This window comes from Carica papaya, chromosome 7, assembly GCF_054855325.1.
Source record: "Carica papaya isolate Zhongbai chromosome 7, ASM5485532v1, whole genome shotgun sequence".
NCBI lineage: Eukaryota > Viridiplantae > Streptophyta > Magnoliopsida > Brassicales > Caricaceae > Carica > Carica papaya.
The window spans coordinates 6,539,163-6,562,277 of NC_142315.1; the positions used below are offsets into that span (position 1 = coordinate 6,539,163).

General features: G+C 35.2%; 1 protein-coding gene across 1 annotated transcript; it reads left to right on the plus strand.

Moving 5' to 3' along the window:
• Positions 1 to 267: 267 nt before the first annotated feature.
• Positions 268 to 22,996, plus strand: LOC110821064 (uncharacterized). Its single transcript, XM_088208584.1, has 4 exons — positions 268 to 657; positions 1,115 to 1,234; positions 1,333 to 1,403; positions 22,522 to 22,996. The coding sequence occupies exons 1-4, from the start codon at positions 481 to 483 to the stop codon at positions 22,769 to 22,771; spliced, it is 618 nt and encodes a 205-aa protein (XP_088064710.1). The 5' UTR covers positions 268 to 480; the 3' UTR covers positions 22,772 to 22,996.
• Positions 22,997 to 23,115: the final 119 nt, after the last annotated feature.

Here is a 23,115-nt window from a genome sequence, read left to right on the forward strand (position 1 = left end):
AAAATTACCATAAAAAAGTAGATTATCTTTAATTTCAAAATCATAAATTTATTTTTATTTTCAATTGTAAAATCAAAGATTTGCCATTCCTACGTATTAAGGAATACATAACAAAACCATCTTTACTGAAATTGGATATGAAATTAAATTACCATTTTTATTTAAATTTTTTTTTATTGTATTTATATTATAATGATCATATTCTATAAAATGATAATTTCAAGAAAATTCAAACTAAATACATTTCAACAACCTCGAAGAGTTAAAAAGAAATGCCGCCAAACGGTAAAATTATAACCTTTTTCCTGTTCATTCGCCCAATCTTTTTCACTTCTCTGTTCCTTCCTCTACTTTCTGTGTCACAATTTACAAGCTTTGCACACCAGGAATCCGAAGTGTATAATCAATCAGATCATAGATCAATCCGTTGATATCAACGAAAGAGAGGAATCGAGTTTTAATATATTACAGAGACCAGACATGACAGCGGAGTCCAAATCCGGTGTGGTGAAGCTCAAGTCCAGTGGTCAAGATGGTTCTTCGAAGGGGAAGGGTGATTCATCTTTGAAAGAAAAGAATCTGATTCGAAGCTCGATCAAACAACAGCCTGCTGATCCGAAGGTCAAATCTGTTTCGACTGTGACAATAAAAACTGAGGTAACTTTTTCTTCATTCATGTTCACCTTTCGATTTCTTCTCCTTAAAATGATAATTTTTTGTTTGGTTTTTTGTTACTTGGGGTGATTTGGGTAGTGGGGGTTTTTATTTTCCTTTTCAGACTCTTAAATTGATTAGGTTGGGGATCCTGCTGTGTTAATTTCTATTATTTGTTCGATATATATCAGGAAAACTTAGTTATGTATTGGAATTTTGGAAGACGAGGTGATTTAGATAAAGTCATAACTGAACTGAACTGAACTGAACTGAATTGAATAATCTATCATAAATTGCTCATCTGGGTGCATTAAATTTGAATAATCTCAAGCGAATTGTGAGATCCTTTCTGATGGATTTTAGTTGTTGGAATAGCAAATATTTTCTTAAGGATCATAACAACTGTGAAATTATCATATTTATAGCGAGACTCTCTAATATGTTTTATGCAAGTGTGAAGGTAAAGTCAAAGACAACGCCAAGTTCATCCAAGACGACCACAACTACAACTAAAGTGAAAGAGAAGAGAGAGAAGAAAGTTTATTCTTTGCCTGGCCAAAAATATGATCCTCCTGAAGAGGTTGTCCACATGTATACATTCTTATTTTTCTCTTACTTTTAGAAATCATTTCCAGATTAAGTTGGTATAACCAACTCTATTAATTTTGATTTTGACAGAGAGAACCTCTGAGGATATTCTACGAGTCATTATCCAAACAAATACCTGAAAGTGAGATGGCAGAATTTTGGTAAGTTTATGAAAGATCTTCCTGTATAAGACTGCTACTATTTTTAGGCTTTGCTTTCTTTACTATTGCAACTTCCACGAAACATGAATAGGATTACAGTAGAATTAAGGTGAGGTTGGAATGAGATAGTTTTTAATTCTAAGTGATGCTTTTTCTTTAACTTGTCAACTAGAAAATCTAAAGTTCAGCTGTAAAGAATTTAAACTAGAAGTGGAATTGATTCATTGTGATTTAAATGTGAAAGCTGTGATCCATATTTATATATGTTAAGAATATTCCAGTAATTAAAGTCAAGAGATGAAATGGGAATTTAATTAAACATATTAGAGTTATGAAAATTTTCAAATAATTTTTTTTATGTGAAGGATTTACTTAAATTGATGCATGAGTGTTTAGTATAAGTTAGCTTTTCTATGTAATAAAGGGAAGAGGTAATATGTAAGTTAAGTTAAGTTATGAAGAGTGTAAGGCAAGTTAGATGAGGTGCGAAGACGACTCTTGTGTTGCTATGATTAACTTCTATTTAATGGAATAATGCATGCAAATGCAATAAAATGAGAGAGATATTATCTTGAGCTACAAGTTCTTTAATTTCAAGGAAGTGATAATTTTGAGTATCGAATTCTTACAAATAAGAGTAGTTTTTATATCAAGTGTTTCACAAAAGTCAGGAAATGACAAGAAGTAATGTTTCTTTATCTATATCTCTTGGTTTTCAGAAGAAACTGTAGTTTTTGGCTTCTAAGAATGGAAGCTCTTCTTAATGGTATACAAATCTTTTGAATATGGCCGAAAAGGATATAAGTCAGTCATTTTGTCAGAAAATCCCACCATTTTCAATGGACCAAGCAACAAAAGGAGGCATATGGTAAAACTTCACTAAACAGTTTTTGAAGCAAACTTTCCAAGGATAGTGGGAGCTTCAATTGCAAAGCATGTGACTAAGTCTAGTAGGAGTTTAAAGGAAGTGAAAAAGTACATCCTGTCAAGTTGTTAAGTTTCAAAAGATTTTGATGATAAAAGATGACGAGACAACCAATTCTGCCAAACTTAGGAGCTGGTAAATCAAGGAAGTGTTCATGGCGAGACATTAGAAAATGATAACGCTAATGAAGAAGATGATGATCGGCCTGCCAAGCAAGTGAATCCAAGACCTATAAAATTGCATAGTCTTGTTACCTAAAGAAGTTGGTCATAGTTGCATTTGTTAGCAAGTTACAAACTCAAACCAGAGGAGGGTGTTTAAGTGATCTGGTAGAGTATAGCAAAATGGTTTCCAAGTCAAACAAAAGAGAAAGTGACTAAAGTTTAAAGATGGTGATAAACCTGATATTGACAATGCAGGACAAGGGGAAGTGCCAGAAGGGCTGAAGAGCTCTGTAAAGAGAGTTAATTTTCCACCATATGGAACTTGCAAAGATCTCTTATTAATAGCATCTGATATTGTCCAATCAATTAGTAAAAATCTTGGTTGTAGACAGTGGTTGTCCTAAGCATTGACTTAAGATCAAATATTTTAAATGGTTTGTATATATCATTCAAAACCAAAGTGAAGATGGGAATAGACAAATTGTGAAGTAGAAGGAAGGGGATCTATTGTTTTTCAGATGAAAGAAGGTCCCCGCTAATCATAATATCTATATCTTCATGTTTAAAGAGATTGGTAGTCGTGCTCCACACCCGTGAAACACTTCCTCCCTTTTATTAAACTCCTTCCTTATCAGTTTAGAAGTATATATGTCTTAAGATTTAAAGAACTCATAATTTTTCAAGGGAAATTGCTGTACTATTTAGTGTCCTAAAGGATGACCAATGCTAATTTAGAATGGTCGATAACAATTGTCATTGGAAATCAGTTGATCAATCGGAAACAAAAGATTTGAGAAAGGTTACACAATCAAAACTTGATGAAACATGGCTCTAATATAAAAGATTGGGCATTTCAACTCGAAATCTCTAATATTTCTATAAACAGCTGGTTTAATTTTAGATATGATTGAAATCCATCTTAGCAGAGATGTGTGACTATTGTCAGGTAGGCAAGCAACAGGAAAGAGTTCTATTAATAAATTATGGAGATTGTTAGAATATCACAAAATATATTACGAAATATTCTTATGTAATTATTCCTAGCATTAATAGAGTGATTTATGTTTTCATATATAAATCCCTCTTCTATGTATATATACCCCTAACTTTATGTAATGAAAGTATGTAAAGATTTGAAATTCCTTTCCCTAAATCTTACATGGTATCAGAGTAAGGGTTAGAGTTAAGGTTTTATGAGTCAAATTACATCAGATTAAAAAAGGGTTAAACAACCCATTCCCGGCACTGGAGGAAGACAACTACTGATCTTCGGTTAGTTCAGAGTGCGGTCAGCATGGTGGTGTACGCAAGAGAATCCGAGGAAGCAGTTCGTGCAGTAGTTTGAGGTTGCATGCGGCTGGATTGTCGGAGGAGAGCATCACCGAGCGTCTTGGGTTCCCGTTCGAGGAAAGAAGGCACAGAGAAGCTTGGTCAGCAGGCTCTGTGCACGAAACCAGAAGGCTGAAGAAGGGAAAGTTGCAGCAGAGGAGATCGCGCGACAATAATTGATTCTTCGCTTTCCAGCGCGATTTAGGGCGTTTCGGTGAGCGTCATTCTGGATCAGGGTGCGCATTAGGGTTCTGTGGTGATTTCCAGCTGAAAGGAGGAATTTTGGTGTTTTTAAGCGGCGGCGCATGAACTCCGGTGGCGGCGGGTGCGGCGGCGCGTGATCTCCTGTCGTGGCAATGTGGTTCTCTTGGGTTTCTGTGTGTGAGAAAATATTCTGTTTTCTCAAAATTTTTGGCTTATTTTTAGTGTTTTCCGAATATCTCTGATTGTTGTGTTTTGGGTATTCTGAGTGACATATTTCTTGTAATTTTTAAATTGAAATGGATATTGTTTGCTACTACTGCCGTGAACAAGAACATATAAAACAGTATTGTAAGCAATTGCAGAATCGTAAGATACAGAACACTAGTATTGTTGTTGCTATTGCTAGTTCATCTTCTGAAAGAACTGTTATGATTTCAGCTGACGAGTATGCTAGATTCATTCAGTATCAGAAATATTTGAATAAATTTTATGTTTTCGCTGAATCAGAGAAAAAATGTTTTATCTATTCAAACAGATGGGTAATTGATTCTGGTGCTACAGATCACATGACAGGTAATCTTAATATGTTTTCTAATTTTTGACCACACAAAACACATTTTTCTGTAACTATTGTTGATGAGTCGACTTATAACATTGCGGGGTACAGAATTACAAAACCAACTTCATCTATTACCCTGTTATCTGCACTAAGTCTATCTAAAATTGCTTTTAATCTAATTTCTGTGAGTAAGTTGAGTAAATATTTGAATTGTTTTTATTACATTCTTTCCTAATCACTGTGTTCTTCAAAATCTTACGACGAAATAGATTATTGGTAAAGAAAATATATCAAATGGTCTCTACATTCTTAATATCTGAGTGTCTCGGTCAGTTGTCTGTTCTAGTGTTACATCTTCATTTGAAACATATTGTCAATTAGGACATTCTTTTCTTCTTGTGTTGAAAAAGTTATGTTCTTAGTTTCATGATATACCTTCGTTGGATTGCGAGTCGTGTCGGTTTATAAAACATCATTGTAGTCCATCAGGTTTAAGAGTCAATAGACGAACTGAGTCTGCTTTTGAGTTGGTTCATTCTGATGTTTGGGCCCCCTGTTCTGTTGCGTCTAAACAACTTTTAAGTATTTTGTTACTTTTGTGAATGATTTTTCTCGAATGACTTAAATATATTTTATGAAGAATCATTTTGAAGTATTTTTTCACTTTTGTGTTTTTTGTGCTGAAGTCAAAACACAATTCAATATTTTTGTGCATGTATTGAGAACTGAGTATGCTTTTGAGTTGATTCGTTATGATGTTTACTGCCCCTGTCCTGTTACGTCTAAATAGGTTTTAAGTATTTTGTTACTTTTATGGATGATTTTTCTCAAATGACTTAGATATATTTTATGAAAAATCACTTTGAAGTATTTTATCACTTTTGTGCTTTTTGTGCTGAAGTCAAAACAAAATTCAATATTTTTGTGCATGTATTGAGAAGTGATAATGTCAAGTAGTATATGTCAAACTCATTTCAGAACTATATGACTCAACACGGGATCTTTTACTAATTTTCGTGTGTTGATACACCATCTCAAAATAGAGTTACTGAAAGAAAGAACAGACATTTACTTGAGACAGCTCGAACTATCTTGTTCCAAATGCAATTCCCTAAACAATTCTGGGCTGATACTGTTTCCACAGCATGTTTCTTGATTAATCGTATGTCCTTTACAGTACTTGATAGAGATACTATTTACAGTTTTCTTTTTTCAAATAAGTCTTTATTTTCGGTGCAATATAAGATATGTGGTAGCATTTATTATGTGTGAGATGTGCGATATAGTGTGACAAAATTGGATCCAATGACCCTAAAATGTGTATTTTTGGGATATTCTCGCATTTAGAAAGGATGCTGGTGTTACTCTCCTGATCTCAATAAATATTTGGTATCAACTGATGTGGTTTTTTTAGAAAATATATCGTTCTTCTCTTCATTGTCCAAATCTACAAGTCAGAGGGTGGATGATGAGTAACTCATTTATGATTTCACACTAGGTGTTTCTGCTAAGCAAACAGATAATGGTATTTCTCTAGATGATGTGCCTCCAACCTCATTTGAGCAAGTTGATGATAGTGTTAGTGTTCCCTTAACCCAAGTACCACCACTGATTGTTCATTTTTATTCCAGAAGACAATAGACTCATGATACATGCTCTGCACCAGGTCCATCGTCATTTGATTTTGCCTCACAGGATCTTGATCTCCCCATTAGTATTCGTTAAGGTAATTCAGTGCACCATTCCTCAGCCAATTTATCCCATTGCTAACTATGTTTTGTATGAGCATCTGTCTCCCTTGTCTACTTCTTTCGTTGCTTTTATAGACTCAATTTCCATACCCAAGACAGTTAAGGAAGTTGTGAATCATTCTGGTTAGCATAATGCAATACTTGAGGAGATAAATGCTCTCGATGAAAATTATATTTGGAACTTGGTGGATTTACCCAAAGGAAAAAGGGTTGTGGGGTGCAAATGGGTCTTTTCAGTTAAAGTAAACCCAAATAGTTCAGTAGCAAGACTTAAAGCCCGACTTGTAGCAAAATACTATGCTCAGACTTATGGGGTTTATTATTCTAATACCTTTTCCCCAGTAGCAAAACTTATATATATCCATTTATTTATCTCTATCGTAACATCTCACAGTTGACCCTTGCACCAGTTAGATATCAAGAATGCATTCTTTTATGGCGACCTTTTACAAGAAGTGTATATGTAGCAATTACCTGGATTTATTGCTCAGGAGGAGCATGAAAAAGTCTGTCATTTGAAGAAATTTTTGTATGGACTGAAGCAGAGTTCCCGTCCGTGGTTTGTCAAATTTAGTGAAGTAGTTTTGGAATTCGGGCTCAAGAAGAGCAAGTGTGATCACTCGGTCTTCTATAGACATTTAACAGCTGGTCTTATACTCTTTATTGTTTATGTTGATGATATTGTTATTACAGGTGATGACTGTGCAGGAATATTTTCTCTTAAATCATTTTTACATACCAAGTTTCATACCAAAGATTTAGGTCAGTTAAGATATTTATTGAGAGTAGAAATAATAAGAAATAAGAAAAAGATTTTCTTATATCAGAGGAAGTATGTACTTGATTTACTTACAGAAACTGGAAAGTTGGGAGCTAAACCGTATAACACTCCAATGGTACTAGTACTAAATGTATATCTTATTAAATATGATGGTGACCTTCTTGATGATCCAGAAAGGTACAGACGATTAGTTGGAAAACTGAATTATCTCACAGTGATTTGTCAAGATATTGCATATCCTGTCAGTATTGTTAGTCACTTTATGTCTGCACCTACAGTCAAACATTTGGAGGTTTTGGAATAGATTTTGTACTACCTAAAAGGTGCTTCAGGACTTGGTATACTGTTTAGCAATCATGAGCACACTCACTGAATGCTTTGCAGATGCTGATTAGGCTGGATTTAAAATTGATAGAAGATCCACTACAGGTTATTGTGTTTTCGTTGGTGGGAACCTGGTATCATGGAGGAGTAAAAAGCAGACATTGTGTCCTAGTCTAGTGCAGAGTCCGACTACAGAGATATGACCCAGGTCACCTGTGAAGTCTTATAGATACAACACCTCTTAGTTGAAGTGGGTTTGAATCCCATATTACTTGCAAAACTCTAGTGTGATAATCAAACTGCTCTTTATATTACCTCAAATCTGGTGTACCATGAAAGAACTAAACACATTAAGGTTGATTGTCACTTCATTCGTGAGAAGATTAAGGAGAAATTGATTTCTATTAGTTATGTGAAAACAAGGGAAGAATTATGTGATATATTCACAAAGGTTTTGAATGGAACCCGAATTCAATACCTTCGTAACAAATTGGGCATGATCAATATTTATATTTCAGTTTAAGGGGAAGTGTTAGAATATCACAAAATATATTATGAAATATTCTTATGTAATTATTAGTTGATTTCATAGCATTAATAGGGTGATTTATGTTTCTATATATAAATCCCTCTTCTATATATATATACCCCAAACTCTGTGTAATGAAAGTATATAAATATTTAGAATTCATTTTCCTAAATCTTATAGAGGTGAAGACAAAACTTTAATTTGTTCATACAAATATTTGTTGAACAGTGATAATTGCATTTTCAATAGTAACTAACACTTTATGCTATTTATGAATGACTTAACAAGAATGACTTGAGCTTATTTTCTTGGCAATAAATTAAAAGTCATTTCAGTTTTAAGAACTTTATGGAACTAGTTGAAGCTTAAAGTGGGTCTCAAATCGAAGATATGATAATGGAAAAGAATACATTTTAAATGGATTTAACAAATTCTATGAAGATGCGATATTGAGCATCAACTTATAGTCAGCTATACAACTGTGTAGAATGGAGTTTCCTAGGAAAGAATAGAACTTGACAAACATGGTCGGAAGGATGATGCTTGAAAGAATTTACCTAAATGCTTTCAAGTGAGGCTGTGTGCACATTTCTTTACTTATTGAACAGACGTATCACAAGGTCCATTGACGGTAAAACACATTTGAGGGTTGGAGTGGCTTTAAACTTTTAGTTAAATATATCCAAATTTTTTGTTCAACTTGCTACATGCATGTCATAGTTGCAAAAATGAGTAAATTAAATGAAAAAGTAAAAAAATGTACCTAACTAGGTATTTAGCTCAGTTGAAGGAACAAAAATGTGCTAATTTTCTGACCTCTAACTATCTCGTTACTAGGGGTCTGGTCCCCGACTGACTTCTCACATGCTGCCAGTCACTTGCATGTAAAGCTCATGCTGGATAATGCACTATGGCTCAACATTGAAAATTACCATCGATTTGATTTAAATCATCTTAAGCTTGTTCATCCAAATTGCAATCGACCCATAATTCTAACCAAAATAATGAGTTTACTATGGTGGTCCACTTGAATTTTTTCTTGCAGTTAAAACAAATGTCTTGTGTGCGGCAGTCCTCAAGTTTGGCCTGCGAGAGTGGTATCATCAACGGATTATTGGGCAAGAGACAGCGAAGGAAGAAGCTTGGTCCCTAGTGGGTTTGGATGAATATTGTTCATAATGGTGTGCAAAACTTGTGGTTTTAGTTAAGTTGCATTGATTTTGCATTTCAATCTTCACAACAATCTCGCAGGGATTGATGCAAAACTGGCCGAATTCAGCAAAAAACAGCCAACCCGAGACGGACCGCCGCTGCCGTCGTTGCCGAAACACGACGGAGCCGCTGTACCGAAATTCTAGAATTGGTCAAAAAGGGGTCTTGACACTGTTTTTGAGTTTTTTTGGGGTTATTTGTAAGTATTTGTAGCGTGTTTTAATCTTTAAAGAAAAATTTAGGGAATCTGGGGACCGCCAGTAGACACAGTCAACAGTTTAGCTTTTCAGATATCAAATTGAGTAAAAATTCCTCACTCTACTCTCTGTTACGGAATTGAAGTCTAATTAACAATAATACGGTAAATTATATAATATAAGATTCATAATTAATTACGGGTTATTAATGGAGGCATAATCGGAAACTATTCATTACTGATTCTGTTGATTTATTTTACGGTTTAAATGCATGATAGTATTTGATTGATCGATTTTATAGTTTTGAATGGTTACGGTTGAATTGGGGAACTGGAGGTTAAAGGTAAACGGAAAATTGTGTGATTAAGTGAATTGATGAAACGGCAGCCTCACTGGATATCCTGAGAGATGGTGGACAGATCGGGTCTATTAGGAACCTTGCCGTGAACGTTGTCTCATATCGGACGGGGTATCGATACTTGGTAATTTGGCGCTCATACCGGATGGGGTATGGGGACGACCCATTTCACCCTCATACCGAACGGGGTATTGAGATTTAGTAATTTAGTGTTCATACCGGACGAGATATGGGAACGGCCCGTTAATTGAAAATGTTAAAAGAAAGAGTTCACGCGTAGTGGGAATATTCCTGTTGACCGGCATGGATACCAGCAGGCTGATGAAAAGGGACAGTTGTTGTTTTGATTAATTGAACATAGAATTATAATATGTGCATGTTATCGATTGAATATGAAATTATGATAAATATTATATTATTGTTTCTATAGATTGTTTTTGTAAATCTCGTTATACTAAGTGAACGGTAAATGATTTTATTATTGATAAATAAATTTTCTTAATTAAGTGCTCCATTAGTCATTTTTAATTTTTTTACCAACTTTCATTTCTGTGTCAGTGAGTAGCGTGATATTCTTACTGGGTTAGTGTAGCTTATTCCTTATTTAAACCATTTTATATTAAGAGAATCAGGATTTGGAGTCCGATCCACAAGAGAACTGTGAGTAGGATGCAAATTTTATTTTATTTTCCGTTTGTTTCCTTAATTTTTTGTATTTCCTTCAAAAGGATAATTCTCGTATTATTATTTGGTACTTTAAGTCGTTGTATAAGGAATGTAAACCCTAACGAATTATTTTGCTTCCACACTTAATTTTTTATTTATTTTTCCTAAGCCTTTAATCCACCTTCAATGCACTCAGAAAAATTTCCACTTCATGTTCCAATGTGAGAACATTGGTGACGTGGTAGGGATGGAGAATGATCATTTTAACTCCTAAAACCTCACACAACGTTGCAGTAAGAAGACTTAACTACGTAATTCACACTCCCTACTTGAATCACACCCAATAAAGTGAATGTTATCAAGATAACTAGGAAGAATAAAAAATACTAGAAAAGACGTCACGACTTACCTAATAAGTCAATTCTAACTCCTCGGTTCAACAAGGCAGTCTGAAGCTTCCTAACTTTAAGACACTTAAAGAACACTCTCATAAAATTTGTAAAAGCTAATTCAAAGCCAAAACTTGAAATTTGATTGAATCTTCAAAAATTGTAGATTATGATTACAAGCTTAATGGTGAAGTCTTTTTATAGATTTCAATTTTCTAATATTATTAGAAGTAGATTTACATATTCTCACTTGAATACTTAAACATAAGTTTACTAATATATTTATTCAAAAATAATAAAATAATTAAATGCTAATCTAGAACTCAAAAAAATAATTAAAACAATTATTAATTTACTTGAAGAAGAATTCGTTCCTCTTGGCCGAATCTCTATAGATCTTTTTATCCTTGTCTTGACTTCAATTTGGTGTAGAATTCCTTTAATTTGTAACATGGAAATCATATGGGGATAAGGAAAAAGGAAGAGGAGTCCTTCTTGGACTCAAGCTGGCTGTTTGCATGAAGTAGGTGCGCGTGGTGGAAGCTTCCTCGCACACGTGCGGCAGGGACAGCCCGCACAAGTGCACTACTACGCACGGTCTGCTCCTGTGTGCCTTGTGTGTGTGCGGTAGCACTTTTCCACACTAGCGCATTCCTGGCACATGATTCTCATGCGCGTGCTGCCCGCAGGTGTGCGGGGCTTTCCATGCATGCTGTGGCTGGCTTATCCCGCTCATGCGCACCTCCCAGCGTGCGGCAAGACCTGTTTATGTGCGTAGATTCCTTTTCCGCGTACTCAAGCCTAGGCCATTCGTGTGGGTTGCTCTTGGGAGTGGATGGCCTATCCTGTACGGCCGCACAAGTCTGCGTGTGCACGACGTCCGCCTAAAGGCACAACATCCTTGGGCGATGTCTCTTCTCGGCCATGAGGCCATGTTGTGCCCTTGGTTTGGACCCAACCTTGATCCACTTTCTTTTATGTGCATCTCTGAGCCCATGGGTTTCTTCCTGGGCCTTTAATCCACCTTCTGGATTTGATTTGGGCCCTTCTTTGTGACTAATACCGCTTAGGAAAGTTCCAATGAGTGTCCTTACTTTTCTGTTTGAGATATTCTCATTAGGAAACGACGCATGCCCAGAATTGCTTTCCTTTTTAATCGGGTAGGCTATCTCCCTTCGGGGGCACTTCCTAATGCGCTATTGGGGCATGCTACTGCGTGATTGCTTACGACCTCTTGCTGCCACATATTTGTGAATGCTTGGGTTACGAAAATATTCTCCTATGTGGATCTCCCACTTGTCACAGGGTTTGTCCTGGTTCCTTATCGCATCAATTGGCCTATGAAGAGAGACTTTCAAATTGATGTTGATATTCTGCCACTTCGCCATGCTGCCATAACTTATTGAGTTCCCCGAATTTGTTGCTCAAGATCGCCAGACAAAACATAATTGATAGAAATATTTAAAATTTTCCCAATTCAAATCTAGCCAATCTCTTTCCAGTTCCAAAAACCATAACTAGGCTTCACATTCTAAATGGAATGAAGTCAGGTAGACCTTTTCCTCTTCTGTGGTAACTTAATGACAGAAAAGATGTTCACATAGAGAGTATAATTTAGCATACCTCAAAATAAAAGGAGCAGCCTTGTCGGCCACATGATCATTGTTGTGGTGATGTTGGCACCCAGGCTGTGCACTGCCTTCGCCATTTTCCTTCTGATCTATTTAGCATATAGAAAGTTCCTCCAGGCATCCGTTCAAGATCTCAAATTTGATACAATCTTGTTGATGATCTTCTTGATATGTCTTCGCAAAAGACTCGAACATTAGATTGCAAATCATCGATAACTTTTAGCTCCGACATCAAATTGTTATTCTTCGTTCTAATAGGTCTAGTTGTGGGATATTTAACATGAATACTTGCAGAAATTTTTGAGTATTTTCGAGTTTCTTACCTTTATCTGTTCTGAAGAAAATTAGGACTCGTTAAGAGATAACTCTACGATCTCTTGAGTAAGTGCTCAATATTTTTGTAGTTTCCTCCCACATCTTTTATAGATTATAAATATGGATTTATAGAACAGAAGTTAAAGGAACAGTTCTTGTTCTTGGCAGAAAATAGTAACTGCAGCAACCGTCCCTAAGAACTGCTAAAAGCACTCTACAAAAACGACTGTGCTGCTTATGAATAACTACTAGAACTTTTCCCATATATGCTGGTAATTTTAACTACGAAAATCTTCTTATTTACTAGGCTTGAACAATTTTAACAAATACTTGACAGAGTTTTTTCCCCTACATGCTGCCCATATAAAAATATATAAAAAAACTCATAAACACATATAAAAAAGAGTCAAGTACTACCTAAGCAGTGACTAATTCTGATTTTTTATTATTATTATTATTTTGGTGCTTGGGATCCCTGATAAAAGCAAAGGGTGATCATAAACATATTACCAATGAATTGCTTTCTGAAAATTAGTCCAAATTAAACTTTTGGCAGCAAGAAGATGCTCAACTAGTGAGTCTCCTTTGGAATACTATGCAACTTCATGATGCTGACTGGTGTATTCATCTTGATTCATGCAAGAAGATATGAGATTATGTCAAGAACTTGTATGCTGCAAGAACTTGTATGCGGCAACATAACTTGGATGTATGGTTTGTCTCCAGAATTATTTATGATTCTACAAAGTAAAAAACCATTACTGAATATTTTGTTGAGTACAATAGGCTTATGATGAGTTGAATGTGATTCAACTTGTAATAGCTTATGTGAAGGTGATGCAAAAGCAACACAAGTGACTATGTGATTCTTAGCGAGATTAAAATCAAAATTTGGCAATCACGCTCCCTAATTTTAGGAATGCTGAACTTCTTTCCTCTGGTGAAGTCTATGCATGAGCTTTTCAGTCTGTCTTGAAGGATACTTCCTCCCAACCTACTAATAGTTTCAATTATGACCTTATTATTGTTGGAGAGGGTGGCTAAGGGCAAGGACATGGTTGTGGTGGTCACAGTGCATAGTTGTTCTTATGATTGTCATTGTTGGGAATTGATTTCCAGACCACCTTGAATAGGAAATCTTGTTGCACCTATGATCCAAGTACAAGGCTTGACTTCTACTATGACAGAAGTTGCCAAGTACGGTGGTTCCTAAGAATAACTGTTCCAAATTCCTTAAGTGTCAGGTATCACAACTGGCTTCCTCTTTTGGTTGCCTCTCTTGCTGTGTTAGGCAACCATATTACCTGCCTCAGCTTCTGTTCGTACATCATAAGTCATAAATTTTGCTGCGACAAACCATATATAAGGCAAATTCTTTCTTTTTCCTTTTTGGTTCATACATAACTGATTCCAGCATTGACTGTAACTCTACTGTTCATCTGGCAAAAGGCAATAAAGTTCCTATGAATGGTGTACGACCTATTCGCCCTACATCATATTTTACATTACCTTTTGCTGTTTGCATTTTCAATTCTCTCTTATGTTTGTCAGCTAGTTAATGAAATACCTACCTTATTGTGTTGTTATTCAGTACTTGAAGAAGTAACAGAGGATTGGCAAAGGACGTGAACTTGAGGGCTTTTGCTATCTCAACTCTTCCTCTCCAACAGTTTATTCTGCAGTAGTTTGTCCTCTTCAAATTCGTAGTTATTCGGGTCATCCCTTCCTCTAGAAACTAAAGAAGCTAGTTCCTAGATTAGCACAGTAAAAGCATCATCTTGTTCATCTGTTTCTTGTGTCAATAAAAAAAGCTGAGGGTCCCTTTGTATCAGTTCATTCAGATGTTCGGGGTCCTAGTTAGGTGATCTCTAAATTAGATTCTGTTATTTTGTTGTTTGCATTGATGACTTTTAAAGGATGACATAATTTTATTTAGGGAAGTACCATTCAACATTTCCCTATATTTTGTACATTTTATTATGAAACATTTCCCTATATTTTGTACATTTTATTATGAAATTCAAACACATTTTCGTACGTCAATGTGTATTCTTCATTTTGAAAATACAAAAAGATATTTTTCACAACCTTCAGCAACATCCATGGCTTACTGTGGATGATCCATCATCCTCTAATGCACAGACTTCATAGTAGAATGATGTTGTTGGATGAAAAGTCCTTAATTGAAATGGCTCGTGCTCTACTGATTCATATGGATGTTCCTAAATTATTTTTGAGTGCCCTTGTTCTTACTGCATATTCATGCCTTCTTCAATTCTTCAAGCGTAGGTTCCACGTACTGTTTCTTTTTTTTCATAATACAACTTTTTTTTTTTCTCCACACAATTTTAGTTGTTTTATTCTGTTTATCAGCAAAAACATGGTCATATTAAGTTAGATCCAGAAGCTTTTAAGTGTATTTTGTTTTTGGTTTTTGATTTTATTTTTTTGGGTTTCTTGTGACCACTTATCTCCATCTGATCGTGTCTTTATCACCTCCTTTCCTATGTTTCCAATCCTAAGTCTGTCACATAAGCTCTTTCACATCTTGGTTGGAGATAGGCAATGGAAGAAGAGATTTCTGCCTTGAAGGAGAATGGTGCTTGGGATTTGGCTAGTCTCCCTCAGATTCCTGATGTCGTTAAGGTTTAATTTTGAAAGTTAATTGAATGGGTTAATTAAAACAAAGTATAATTGAAAATAATATTAAGCATAAGATATTCAATAATAAATATAAAATAACATTATATATATATTATTAAATATTTATTAATCAAAATTTGATTAATTTGAGTATAACTAGAAATAAAATTAAAATTTTATTAATTTTATATATAGCTGAGTGCAGGATGGGTATATCATTAAATCCATGCCTGATCGGCTGCAGAATGTACAGTCTTCTCTAGTTTTATAGATTTCTCTGTTAGTTCCAGAGGTACAATATCTCCTAGAGCTGAGTTGAGGATAGCAATGTCAGTAGTTCGAGTCAGAAGAGTTCCATAAACCATCATCTCCTTCTCCCTCTTTAGAAGGATTGCCAATTTTTTTGAATGGTGGAAGGATAGTCATTTTCAGTTCAATTAAGTGATTTCTAGCAGATGGATTCTGAGTGCTTAAGTTGATTCACATCATCCATTTTCTTGTAGGACAGCATATCATTGCATGGACCTCTTCAAACTGAACTCTGAACAGATAATTTAGATATTGTATTAGGAGTTGTTTTTTCCTTATAATACTGTCAATTATGAATTTGTTTTGTCAATTTTCTGGTGAGGTATATATACGACTTCTTGTTTTGCGAAGTTGATAAAATGCTTGTGGACTTTGATGAATAACCAACAATTTGTTTGGCTCACACTAAAATGTAAACCATAATAACAATATTCATATTTAATTCTCAATTTAACCTACTTAGCTCTGGAATAATTGATTTCTATTTCTACTTGTTAAGGTAGAGATGACAAATCATCTTAACTAAAATTAAATTTAGAGTTTAGATAGTAGAATATTGTTGTTATTTACCTCATTTCGTATTCCCATTCTAAAGAATTGAATATTAAGTAACGTTGAAAAGATAACTGTAACAACAGGGTTTAGCTTAAAAACTATTAAGCAATCGATAATTTTTTGTATTTTCCATTTCTTGATTGGAAGTTTGTTTCAACTCACATTTTCCGTTGCCAGAGTTGTCAAGGCTCTTCTGCTTGCTTTGCTTCCTTTATATAATGAGTGTATAGACTGATTTTATGTGTGCTTCCAAGATACAATTACACTTACACTTGGCAATCATCAGAAGAAAGAAAACAGTCTATGTACTCTTGCCGCACCTTTATCAGTACTTGCTGCAATGCGTCCCAACCATCCCATGAATGGGTTGTTTGTAATACACAGGCGTGAAGGGTAATGTGCATATCTTGTAATATTTGATCAAGAGTAGGGTCCAGATGGATCAAAGTTTGCTAATCTCAAGCTCAATCAGCTATCAGATCTGCATGCATCTTATGAACATAAAGTAGACGGCATGGGGTCGTTCAGTATGATGGTATGTACACAAACACACACACACACACACCAAGGAAAATCTGTAGGAATACGCCTCTTATATAACTTTATTGCTTTGAGATATAAACAAAATGTGATGTGTGACTTTAATTCTGATCTTTCTCTATTACATTGTGATATGAAATTCTCTAGCTTCTTTCCCAATATATTTATTGGTTTTTGCAGGCTAAATGCTAATTAGACAAAAATGACAAGAAAAATTGGAGCTGAAAATCTAACTCATTCTTCGCTAATCAGCCTTGGAAATACATTAGAGATTTTTTGGTTTTGCTGTCCAGAACAGCTGATTTTTCCACAAAGATAAAAATACATGGCTAATTTCTTTTTGGTAACTTAAGCAAGACAGAACATTTTCCTGATTGGCTTATGTAATAACACAAGCATTCCGCAACTAGTTAACCACTAGATAAAACACTTAACTTTGGACATGAACTTGAAACCTTAGGTGGACATCAAAAATGCCAAACAATGAAGCTCTTTTTGACATTTTTTTCCAAAAACACCAAGTATCTATCTTAATGTTCCAAACTTGGACATTGTTAGTCCCTTATTGAAGACACTTGCTGTCCAATAAGTTAACCTCATCATCTTTCTCAGCTTATTTCACATAATACTCTGTGATTTTGATATGTTCATTGCCATGAAAAACAGGATTCTTGATTATAGCAGCTGCTGATTGATTGTTAAAAAAATGGTTGTGGTTTTTTTTGTTTCAGTTTCTAGTCACCAAGCAATTTTCCTGTCCAAAAAGCCAGATCTATAGTTGCTACAACTGTAGTCTGCTTCATCAGTTTGATTGAGCAACTCTTTTCCTCTTTTCTGAATTCCAACTTATCACTCTAGTCCGAAGATGGAAAGAGTACCTAGAAGCATTTCTCATATAATCAACTAAATCAGTCCAATTACTGTCCAAAAGCCAGCTGAATTCACACTAGAACCCCTCATATACCATCTGTCGCAATCTGCAATTCGTTTGACATACCTTAAAAAATTTGTTCCTAACTTTGAAACAAAATTCAATTGGACTCTGCATGAGTTTAAAGAGCAGAATGAGTTTACAGGTCTATCTTGTGGCAGTCAAGTAGAGCAAGCATCATACTGGACTTCCTCAAGATTTTTTCTTGATTGATAAAATTCTGTGTATCAGTTTGATACATCTCCATTTCGAGAAAGTACTCCAAATTTGTTCATCTCAAAATTATTTTGCATTGGCTTTGAATTTGTTAACCAGTCTTTTCTCCTTCTAGTCGCAAAATCATCCACATAAAGCAAAATGATCAATGTGTCATCCCCTTTTGTGCATATACAAGATAGCTTCACTTGAGTATCTATTGAAGCCCAATTGTGGCAAGTGATATCAATTCTTTGATATTAGGCTTGGAGCCTAACTAAGTTCATAGAGCTTTCTGTAACAATAAACCATCTTTGCTCCTTCGACATCAAAACCTGGTGACTGGTCAACATAAATCTTCTCCTTGAAGAAGCCATTTAAGAAGGCTAACCTAAAGTAAGTTGATAAATCTTCCAATTCCTTTGAGCTGTTAAGCTAATGATCAATATTACATTGTCATGCCTTGTTTCTGGTGCAAAGGTATTAATAAAGTCAATCCCATGCTGTTAGGTGTATCTCCTGATAATATATCTGGCATCAATCTGTTAAATGAGCCACCAAGACTTGATTCTGCACATCCATTTGAAGTCCTATAACTTTCTGGTTGATAGGTTGACAATAAGAAACCAAGTCTTGTTCTTCACATTCACTTTTAACTCTTCCTCCATGGCTTTCTTCCATTCTAGTTGATTGTAAAGCTCCTTGAATATTGGTTTCCAATAGTATGCGTTGGACATATCATAAATGTCTTAATGAGTTCTTATATCCATTATTGCATAATCAGAGTCTATTTCACTATGAGGATCTGATCTCTCGTCCTCAGCAGGTATATCTTGACTCTCAACAACGTCTTGCAACACAAACTGATTTGCTGAAGCTTCAATTTCTGCTTTATCTCAATTCCAGTGAGCATTTTCATCAATTTTTCGTCTCGTGCCAAAATCACCTTTTCTATTTGAATCTGGAAGACTCAATAACCTTAGACATTACTGCTAATGCCCAACAAAATACTGACTAGAGTCTGTTCATTCAGCTTATCTCTTTTTAACTTTTGTAATAGAACATAACAATCGTCTTTGTCATGAAGCGGGTTTATGAGGAAAAAAGAATGAGATGGAGAACCGAGAACCTAAACCCATGATAGTGTATAAAAGGAAAATAGCTGGTAGAAGCGTGACAAATATTTGGTGAAATAAGAGCATGTGGCGTTAATTGTGCTAAGCATGAAAAAGGTGGGCGATGTGGGTTCAATCAGGGTAAAGAAAAAGGCAACATGGCAGAAATCAGGCGGGATCAGAGAGGAATTAGAGTTAAAGGAAGAGTCTTGAAATATTGTTAGATGACTAGGCTTTCGCGCGTTTTCTCCGTCATTATAACTATTTTCTGTTGAGATTTTTTAGGAATTCTTTTATGTTTCTAGTTTTTGTAGACTTTAAATATTTTGTAAATCACTTTGTCATCATGGTAAGTTTTGTTCAGAAAGATCTCAGTTTACAATCTCTCTAGACTATCTCTCCCTCTTTCTTCTCTCTTTTTACCTCCATTCTTCTTCTTTCCCTAATAAACCCTTCTTTTATCTTCATACAATATAACAGTCAGCGGGTACATGTCAAAGGTACCTGAGACGTTTTCAAACATACTCAAGTGCTTTAGGACTGGCTTTGTTCTGTGGTAAGCTCCGTCTAGTGTTTCTTCTTTCAAGGCTTTTGAAGGTAGCTGCTTTGTTCACAGCTTCCCCCTTTAATTCTTTGGTAATTATTTTGGATATCAAATATTTGGCCATCTCCATTATACTTCCAGTTTTTTTCTCACTCACCCTATTTTATCGAGATGTGTAAGCAATATCAAGTTGGTGTGTCTCCTAGCTTCATTATAGAACTTGAAAAAGTTCTTGTTGGTGTAGTCTCTACCATTATCTAATCTGATGGTTCTAATCTTCTCCTCACTTTGGTTTTCTACCAAGGGAAAGCATTTAATCGACCCAAAACTTTATATTTTTATTTCAAAAAATGATGCAGTACATTCTTAATAAATCTAATAAAAAAAACATTTGTTTTCATTCGAAGAACAGTGCTTATTGTGATATAGCATGCTGGACTAGGATTTAGAAATATAGAAAAATTAAAGAAACTAAAGATAGATATAATCTATAACCATAGGGATTCTGAACAACTACGGCTATAGGGTTGTCACTAAATTACAGAGTTGTTTGACACTCAAATAAATGAAAAGACATAAATAATTTTATAGCTCAAGTAATTTCTTTAATAATGATAAAACATCCATTATTGAGTGTCAATATAACCTAATGTGACTAGAGTAATAGAATAAGATTCTTTTTAAAAAGAACAAAATAACAAAATAATAAGACACAATAATCCTATACTAACTAGGTCGCATACTAGTAATACTCCAGGAAGAAATCTCTATTCCTACAACAATATTTTTTCCCAAATAGCTAAGATGGTCTCACATCATATTGTTCCACACAAATTAGTTTGTACAAATTGCAGTTTATGTCTAGCTCTCTAGGCTGCAATTATAGGAAGGGCATTTTTCTTTCCAAAGTCACAAACTCCATTCTAATGCTTTAATAGTGGCATATTTCTTATATAGATCTTTAAGAGTCAACTGGTTGCAGTGTCCAAATCTCCTGTGCTAAAACAAAGAATCATCTATTTGGCATACATAAGCAGTTGTCCCACTGTAAAGTGAAGCTGCTAGCCTTCCTCTTTCAGAAGAGATCGCATGGTTATTGGGGTCGTTTATGGTGCACGAACTGTCCTTAAAGACAAGAGATAAATTTTCTCAAGCATTTGTCCTATATTCAACAAGTTCTGGTCTAATTTTTTTCCCTGAAAATTCAATCACTGGAATATGGCCCTTTCCATCAACATCTAAGTGCTCTTAACTGCCTATTTTGATCCTTGATTTGTAAGACTTGTCATGCTTCTCCAGCCGTAAATCTGGCGTCATGCAATAGCTGCAGACTGTCAACCAATAAGTAGTTCAGTCCAAGTTGGTTGAGTAGCATGTGGCAAAAAATAAGTTCCCTTCTCGCTGCTTTTCATTCTCCATTACTTTTGCCTTTGCCTCACCTTGTTCCCCTTTGCTTTTGCAAACTTTCTCCACATGTCAAAACTTTTTGCAAGCCCTGCACTAGATTCTGGGCTTGAACCAATAATACTTACCAGCATGATTGAACCAATGGAGGATAGGTGCCCCTATTTGTTTCTTTCTCTATTCTTGTTATTTTTTTGTTTCTCCTTCCTGAAACCTCTTTTATTTTCAGCATTATTTCCTTGAGCTTTGCCTTTATTTTTCATCACAAAATGCCTTCTACTACATCATTCATCGTCAAGTAGCTCTTTTGTTCAGTAGTTTGTAGAGCATTTACTAGTTCAGCTAGTGACGTTGTTGAGTAATCCTTTGAATCTCCAAAGGAGGATATTTTTGTTTCAAATCTCTTTGGAAGACTCATAAGAACCTTTTCCACAGCCCTCTTGTCAGTTAATTCTTCTCCAAATATTGTTACTTGATTTGTAACCTTCGTGACTCTATCTAGGAGGTTTTTCACATCCCATTTTCTGTTTTTTATCTTAGGTTGTAGTACTTGTATTTATTCTAATTTTTCACTCCTGGTACTTTTTAATTCTGTGCTATGCTTCTTTGCTAGTTTAACAAAACATAATCTGCATAGATGCTCTTGAACATAGTTGGTGAAATGAAAGAGAGAGTTTTGAACTTCTTTGCAGTCTTTTTCACATGATGTTTTATTTGAGCAACTGTTGGACTTACGCTCAGAGGAGAGGGTTCTTCACCAATCTCCATAACTTATGAACCACATGGCCTTCATGCTAATATCCTGAAGCTGTCAGTTTTCATCATTAGAGATCAGATGTGAGGAAGAACTTGAACTGCCAGAGACCGTTTCAGTCTTTTGTGGTAGTCTTTTGAGTTTTTCTGGTGACTTTTTTCTTTTCTTGCTCCCATTTCTGAGAGCTATAGCATTGATACCAGTAGTTAGCATTAGAGTAAGAAGAGAAAAGAAAATTGAGCTGAAAATCTACTTCATTCTTCATTTGATCAGCCTTAGAAGTACGTTAGAAAATTCTGATTTTTGCTGTCCATGACACCAGATTTTTCCACAAAAGAAAAATACTTTATTAACTTAAAGCAATCTAAACCCTACATTAACCTTTTCTGATAAGATTTACTACCAATACAAGCAGTACACAACTAACCACTATATGAAACACTACATTTTGGACCGTAGCTGGACAAGGAAAATGTCAAACACTAGCAAATGTTAAATTAATCTTATAAAGGCAAATATATGTTACAACATCAGAGGTGGTGTGATGCACTTCTTTTCCACCACCCCAGCAAACTTGACCTAGTGGGATGAATTGAATTGAGCTTCACACAAAAAATGTAGTGTTGGGCTGTGATGCTGACTGAATTACTTGCTGATCCTAGCCTTCAATGGAGCTCTGTATTAAGATAAAGCTTACATGAGCTTCGCTGGTAGATCTATACTTCTATGCTATCCTGGAGAAACAATATTCTATTCGTGGTACCTAAGTTTATACTATGGTGTCGAACTTGCAGGATGATGGAACATGGATTGTTGTCCCCCAAGAGGGCCAAAAAAGCATTTGAGAAGAAGCAGAGAAAGCAAAAGCAACTACGAACTGGAACTCCTATTAAATCTTCTCCACAACCATCCAGTAGTAAAGCTGAGAGTTCACAGAAGCAGCAATGGGCACTGAAAAATGGAGACGTAAAAACAAAGAGGAAAATCAAGGATAGTGATGATGATGACGACTTCATTCTAAGTCCAAAGAGAAGAAAAGGGTAAAGGTCAGAGACCCCCTCTTTCTGGTGTTGTATATTTAAAAATTGTTTCATTTAGATTTTTTTACTGGCAAAGGCACGGCAAAATGATAGAGCAAGACATTCTTTATGTTGTTTGACATGTGGAAACAATAAGCACAGAAAAATTTTCTGTATCCAGATTAATGTTCTTCAATCCCTTTTCATGATGACAAGATGCTATTTCTATAAATTGTCATAAATTTTCTTCTCTTGCCTATACATTTATTGAACATGATGTGACTGCTACTTCTTTCTTTTTATCACAAAACTTAAGAGACGTGCGACTTTGATTTGAAATAGAACATAAAATTGGTGTTGGCCAAATCC